Source organism: Lycium ferocissimum, chromosome 10 (genome assembly GCF_029784015.1).
Source record: "Lycium ferocissimum isolate CSIRO_LF1 chromosome 10, AGI_CSIRO_Lferr_CH_V1, whole genome shotgun sequence".
NCBI lineage: Eukaryota > Viridiplantae > Streptophyta > Magnoliopsida > Solanales > Solanaceae > Lycium > Lycium ferocissimum.
In genome coordinates, this window is record NC_081351.1 from 3,449,474 (window position 1) to 3,456,749 (window position 7,276).

General features: G+C 36.4%; 1 protein-coding gene across 1 annotated transcript; it reads left to right on the forward strand.

Annotated features, from left to right (window-relative positions):
- Positions 1 to 579: 579 nt before the first annotated feature.
- Positions 580 to 6,920, forward strand: LOC132035462 (ruBisCO large subunit-binding protein subunit beta, chloroplastic). The gene is made up of 15 exons (XM_059425743.1): positions 580 to 734; positions 2,422 to 2,640; positions 2,734 to 2,859; positions 3,045 to 3,182; positions 3,273 to 3,368; positions 3,507 to 3,749; positions 3,858 to 4,092; positions 4,226 to 4,395; positions 4,471 to 4,548; positions 4,640 to 4,711; positions 4,828 to 4,932; positions 5,181 to 5,273; positions 5,420 to 5,512; positions 6,407 to 6,530; positions 6,653 to 6,920. The coding sequence occupies exons 2-15, from the start codon at positions 2,428 to 2,430 to the stop codon at positions 6,664 to 6,666; spliced, it is 1,800 nt and encodes a 599-aa protein (XP_059281726.1). The 5' UTR covers positions 580 to 734; positions 2,422 to 2,427; the 3' UTR covers positions 6,667 to 6,920.
- The last annotated feature ends 356 nt before the right edge of the window (positions 6,921 to 7,276 follow it).

The window sequence follows — 7,276 nt, forward strand, 5'->3', positions numbered from 1 at the left end:
ACCAAAATTAAATTAATAATTAAAAGGTATAAAATATCTTTAATTATTTATGAAAAGTTAATATTATACATATAAATGTGTTTATTTATTCTATTTTTTACTTAACCACCAAATATTCCTGGTTTTCGCGAATACTTAAATTTAACTAGTCCTAACTTCTTAACAGAATTGTGCTACTCCCTTTGCTTGCCGCAACATCATTGCATGACACTATCATGTATAACCAAACATATATTTTTTAGTCAAAAAGGAGTTGAAAAAAGCTACAAATTTGCGATGACCTCCATTTTAACACTGTTTATAGGTAGGTTGCATTGATTTTGACGTTGTTAAGTTAAAATTTTAGATTCCAAATCGATGGATAACAACGCAAGTTCAAAAGTAAGAGAACCAAATTGCAACTTTTCACATTGTATAAGGGGGGATCTGAGTAAATAATTGTGATACAAAAACTTCTAGAGTATTCCAAAAGAGGACAAACAAAACAACAGTTTGTGAATGTTAAGGACGTAGGTGCAAAACATTCAACGGCTGAGATTGATTAGACGGTTCAAGAGCAACAATGACCGTATGTTCAAGACTCTTTCATACCCTTTTGGTTTGGTTTCATTATATAACCTAATCGTATCTACATAGCATTTTCATTCTCCAAGAAAAAAAGAAGATAAACCACACTTCACCTACTTCTTCCGCTATACTATAGTAAAACCCTACTCTCCACTCATTTTTTCAAGGTAAACTCCGCCCAACAAATTTCTGAACTCTTCTATTCTTGGTGGTTGTTAGTTACTGTTGTTGAGATAATAGTAGCATTTTTTCTGTTATTCGTGTCTTGTTTCCTTAATTTGGATCTATGTGGTGTTCTTGCTCTGTACTGCTTTCCTTATTAATTGTCCTGTTTTATTCACTGTTGTATTTTTTTTCCTCATAACTACTTTTATTTGCTACGACCTCTCTGCCTCCACGAGGTAGGGTAAGGTCTGCGTACATACTACTCTCCCTAGACCCCACTTGTGTGATTACACTGGCTATGTTGTTGTATATCTTTGCTATTCTCGGTGACTTTTTACTTATAGTACTACTAGCAATAATAATGGCTTTTTTTGTGCAATTTGGTTTTTGTTGACTTAGAGGCGGAGCGGAGATAGGATTTTGAGTTTATGAGTTCTGAATTATAGAAAAAGCAGCTTACTTTGGTTGTTGATAAGTTAATTATATGTATTTAGTGGATTATTAAATACTAATATCAGATTTGAGCCAAAGTTACTGGGTTCTATCGGAGATGTAGCTCCGCCACTCCGTGTTGCTACTTAATTAATTTTTTATTTTTTGAAGTTTTTCCTTAATTTGGATAATAAATGTTGGATCCAATTTAAGTTAAGAAGTGTTTGTATTAGGATAAGGAGATATAGTTTACTGGGCTTTTGTATTTATTGGTTGATATTTTGCAACGACCAGAAAAAATTTTTTTTTTTTTTTTTTTTTTTTTAATTTCTGAAGTTTTTCTTTGATTTGGATAATTATTAAGGTTGGACCAAATGTAAGATAAGAAGGTTTTTTATTAGGATAAGGAGATGTAATTTACTGGGACTTTGTATTTATTGGTTGATGTTTTGTAATGATAAAGAAAAAGAATGTATATAGGTGAGGTTGGATGAGTTCTCTAAGAGTAACAATTTTTCTGAAGCTTTTCTTTAATTTGTATGATAAAAAAAGTTGAACCCAATTTAAGTTAAAAAGTGTTTCTATTAAGGATAAGGAGATGTATTGATTGGTTCATATTTTGCAACCACAAAGAGCGCATGTATATATGTGAGGAAGGACTAAGAGTGCTATTATTAGTTTTTTGTTTCAATGCGGTTATAGATTTGTATGGTTGATGAGTATTTGTTTAGTCACTCAACTGATTCACTTGCTGGAAACACTCATAGAGTGTTGACAATGAAATTCTATAAATAGGAAAATTTCCTTATTTATATTGCTCTACGTTTAGGGCACTGTTGACATCCTCCTAAAGTATCCTTTAGTGTGATATATGGTTCATCAAGATTTTATGTGATTTCGATTACAAAGCAGCAGCTATAGAATCACATCAAAACTTGATGAACCATATATCACACTCTGGGACAGGATACTTTTGGGGGATGTCAATGGTGCCCTAAAGGTAGAGCAATATAAATAAGGATATTTTCCTACTTAGAAAATAATCATCAAAAAGAAAGACACAAACATGACAAGACTAACCTCCCTGGAGACTGCTCTTTCATCTTTGATTCCCATAGTACAATTTCATAGCCAAGCTCATTGTTTGGTATTTCTGAATCTAGACTAGTTTCTGTGCTGTTGAATGCTGTATTCACTAGGATAGGTTGGTGTTAATTTTGTTTGTTTGTTGTCTAATCATATAATGAATTTTTTTAGGGATAGATGGCATCTACTTTTGCTGGTATGTCCTCAGCAGGACCCTTGGCTGCTCCTAGCACTTCTTCAAACAAGCTTTCGTCTGTTGCTAATATATCTTCCACCTCTTTCGGGAGCAAAAGAAATGTTGTACTTAGAAAGAACCGCAGTCCGAAAATTTCGGCTGCAGCGAAGGAGTTGTACTTCAACAAGGATGGGTCAGCTATCAAGAAGCTGCAGGTGATAATTTTGACTAAAATTATCAACTAGCTTTATTGCATATACTCATTTGTTGGACGCGTTGTTGAATGCTTGATTTGCATGATGTCATAGATTGGTGTGAACAAACTTGCTGATCTAGTTGGAGTTACTCTTGGCCCAAAAGGAAGAAATGTTGTCCTCGAGAGCAAGTATGGTGCTCCAAAAATCGTTAATGATGGAGTTACCGTCGCCAGAGAGGTGTGTTAATTTTAACACTTGACACTTTTTTTACACTCTAGCTGCTTCAATTGCTATGTTTTTTATTCATGTAAAACCTTATGTTGACTTTCAGATAACTGAAGAATGTCCTTACATTCTTCATTGCTCGTGTGTGTTTAACTCGTTGCTAGTACTTGATCAAATTGCTCTTATATTTCTATTAGGTTGAATTAGAGGATGCAGTAGAAAACATCGGTGCGAAACTAGTGAGACAAGCTGCTGCCAAAACCAATGACCTGGCTGGGGATGGGACTACAACATCTGTTGTGCTAGCCCAGGGCCTTATTGCTGAAGGTGTCAAGGTATATTTTGAAATACATATGGTGCTGACATGTTTCAATGTGTTTAATCTTCTATAATATTTTCCGTACCAACTAAGATTGTGTAAGCAGGTGGTTGCAGCTGGTGCAAACCCTGTCCTGATCACCAGAGGAATTGAGAAGACTGCAAAAGCATTAGTAGCTGAGTTGAAGAAAATGTCCAAAGAGGTAATTATATTCATCAATGGGTCTTTAGATCGAATGCAATGATCTGGATGTTTTAGTTTTGTGCTGTTAGGTAATAGGCTGTGTCTCAATATGCTATTTTTTGGTGGATGAGATGTACTGACCAAGTCTGTGTTTCAGGTGGAAGACAATGAACTAGCAGACGTGGCTGCAGTAAGTGCTGGGAACAACTATGAAGTAGGGAGTATGATTGCTGAAGCCATGAGCAAGGTTGGAAGAAAAGGTGTTGTGACACTAGAAGAGGGAAAAAGTGCTGAAAACAGTCTCCGTGTGGTTGAAGGAATGCAATTCGACCGTGGTTACATCTCTCCTTACTTTGTTACTGATAGTGAGAAAATGACCGTTGAATATGAGAACTGTAAGGTGGGAGTCTTCTTTCTAGTCTTCGATTGTAAAGCTTAAGATGTTTGTTCATGTGCCTTTTTGAATGCATAGTGTGCCTATTACTGATTTAGGCATTCTGAAATGCAGTTACTACTGGTTGATAAAAAGATAACAAATGCAAGAGATCTTGTTAATGTCCTGGAAGATGCTATCAGAAATGGTTACCCAATTTTAATTATTGCTGAAGATATTGAGCAAGAAGCTCTAGCAACACTTGTTGTCAATAAGCTTAGAGGTGCCTTAAAGGTTGCCGCCCTTAAAGCTCCTGGTTTTGGTGAGCGAAAAAGCCAATATCTTGATGACATAGCAACCCTTACCGGAGGTATCTCTTGCTTAGATTTCTAGTTGTTTCAATTCTGCATCTTCACTTCTGATCCTTGTACCTGTTGGAACTCCCGATAACCCAAAACTGGAGATGGTGATAGCTAACATTAATTTCTCCCTGTAATCTGTAGGCACTGTGATTAGGGAGGAACTCGGTCTCACCTTAGACAAGGCTGACAAGGAAGTTCTAGGCATTGCTGCTAAAGTGGTGCTATCTAAGGATTCCACTACAATTGTTGGTGATGGTAGCACTCAGGAAGCAGTCAATAAGCGTGTTGCGCAGATTAAAAACCTGATAGAGGTGAGTGTTTTTTTGGTATTTTGGTAACATTGCTTGTCACGATTCAGTTTCATATAGTTTGGGAATTCCAAGCAGGCTGCTGATCAAGATTATGAAAAGGAAAAACTTCAAGAAAGAATTGCTAAATTATCAGGAGGTGTGGCTGTCATACAGGTAACTTCCGGTCCAATATTAAGAATTTTGGTTTGTTGAGTTGGTATAAAGTATAGCTAAACTTTGTTGATGCTTTAATTGAATGTTGAAGGTCGGAGCACAAACTGAAACTGAGTTGAAAGAGAAGAAACTTAGAGTGGAAGATGCTCTCAATGCAACAAAGGTAAAGCTGGTTTTGTAGTCATTTAATTAGGTCTCTGTCCTATAATTTTAAATGTTTTGATGAATGACTTGCAACATGAGGATCCAAGTTCTGATGATGTTTGCTCTTGCTTTCAGGCAGCTGTTGAGGAAGGTATTGTTGTTGGAGGAGGGTGCACACTCCTCAGACTTGCAGCCAAAGTTGATGCCATCAAGGAGACCCTTGCAAATGATGAGGAGAAGGCAAGTTTGTGGCAGTGTGAAGTTCATTTTGTTGTGGGTTCATAGGCAGTCGTTGAGGAAATCGGTTAACATTTCTTTTAAAATTTTTATAGAAGAAAATGATCTGCAAAGATCTCGTGTGCTTTTTTCAAACTCGTTATCTTTAAAATTAAAAATCTCTTGCAAAGAGACATAAAACTAAAAAGAAATTTGTCTTGGGGTTCAAAACCAATTGACAGTCATTGTAATATCATTTATTTTACTTGCAGGTTGGAGCTGATATTGTCAAAAGAGCATTGAGCTACCCATTGAAATTGATTGCTAAAAATGCTGGTGTTAATGGAAGCGTTGTCAGTGAGAAGGTAAATAAAAATGCTCTGGTGATTAGGTGAAAAAAAGTTGACCATAATGTTACCCATGGAAAAAGCCTCGTGCTTGAGTTACTTTTGTATTAACATTGTTGATTGGTTTTTAATTTTCATATTTAAAATTCTTATTTGCCTTTCAGGTGCTCTCAAGTGACAATGTAAAATTTGGATACAATGCTGCAACTGGCCAATATGAAGACTTAATGGCTGCTGGCATCATTGATCCAACAAAGGTTAGATTTTCTAGATTTGCATTATGAGTCACTGAGAATGTGGCCCAACACATATGGCTATATGCTGTGTTTCCTAGGGATCCCCTGAATGGATTTGGTGTGTGGGTTGTGACGGTTCTCTTTGCAGTTGTCCGTCTTGGTTCCTAGGGACGTGTCTAAAAATATTCAAAAGTGTCCTTGAAAATTGAGCCTTAACATGAGTTTGGGTTATAGATTTAGGCTATATTATAGGGATACTTTAGTTTGGACGGAAACTTTTGACATACAGCTCATGCTTGTGGTTCACCAGAAATTAATTTACACTCCCAACCGTCTCAATTTTGGCACAGAGTTTAAGAAAGTAAAGACTTTTGAATCTTGTGGGCTTAAATTAAGTGTGTGGAATGTACAAAAATGCCTTTTAATCATGTGGTCTTAAACATGTCATATGGAAAGTTGAAATTAAATAGCTGCTAAAAGGAAAGAGAGATTCTTTTTTAAACAGATTAAGAAGGAAAGTAAGACGAGTAAATTGAAACAGATGGAGTAATTATCTGCTCTCTGGGACTTGTCAAGGTGAATTGTGGTTTGAAATCAGAGTTCAGATATCAGTCTGGAATTGTCTGTTCTCTGACATGTGTCAAAGCTCGTCATTACTTGAAGCCTCAGTAGAGGCAATAAGCACATGAAATCACAGATGTATTTTGCACTTTTCGCGTCTCTTTTACTTTTCTAATCCTGTTTGGGATGCGTAGAAGTGTTTGGTTGGAAGGTTTTGGAGAACACGGGGTAGTTTTCCACAATTGAGAGACTCTAGTTGATTTTGATGACATGAATCACCAGAAAATGTCTCTACTATCTTTCTTTATTTGGTTGTTTTTTCTGTAAGCTGACATGTCTATGTGCCCTGCTCAGGTGGTGAGATGTTGTCTAGAGCACGCCGCATCTGTGGCGAAGACATTCTTGATGTCCGATTGTGTGGTTGTTGAAATCAAGGAGCCTGAACCAGCAGTTGCTGGCAGCCCAATGGACAACTCAGGTATCTCCTTGAATTTGATTTCACAATTGCTTTCATTGCTTGACATTTTCTTTCAGCTTGACAATTTATAGCGCGCTAAGCTCAACATGTTAACTGATATTCGTGATTCATTTTCTTTTCAGGATACGGATACTAGGTGAATGAATGAAGGCTACTGATTAGAGGAACTGCCCCTGCCAGATGAACCAACACTATCTGGTGGCAATGCTTGAAAGCCTTTATTTTTTGTAAAAGTTTAGGTATTCATTCTTGGAAGGATTTAGAAATCCTGGTGGGAGTAGCAGCCTTTCAGGGTTCGGCACTGTATGAATATGCAATTTAATGTGTAATTGCAGCTTCAGTGGATGTTGAGTGACAGGACATAAATAAATCTTCTATATAATTTCTCATTTTGCTAGTTCTCCCTCACCCAACAGGATTACACGAAAATAGTATCGAGAATGACCGGAAAGGTGGAAACAAGACTAGATAGAATTTGATCATTATGAACAAATTCAAAAATCTTTAGAGCCAATCATTAATTCCCAACCGTCCACCAAGACTAGATAGAATTTGATCATTATGAACAAATTCAAAAATCTTTAGAGCCAATCATTAATTCCCAACCGTGGGTGATTGGAATCCGATACATAAATCAGTTAACAAATAAAGTCTTTTAAAACCAAGAAGAATTGAATTCTATTGGAAGACTTGGAAAATTGAGTTTGAAAATTTAGAGAATTAGTTTTTTCCTACAAAAACAGCTC

Bases quoted from the DNA above. Each gene is read 5' to 3' on its own strand.
- LOC132035462 (XM_059425743.1), top strand. From the start codon at position 2,428: ATGGCATCTACTTTTGCTGGTATGTCCTCAGCAGGACCCTTGGCTGCT. The intron at 4,549-4,639 runs GTAACTTCCGGT...TGAATGTTGAAG, and splicing joins GAGGTGTGGCTGTCATACAG to GTCGGAGCACAAACTGAAAC. The intron at 4,712-4,827 runs GTAAAGCTGGTT...TCTTGCTTTCAG, and splicing joins ATGCTCTCAATGCAACAAAG to GCAGCTGTTGAGGAAGGTAT.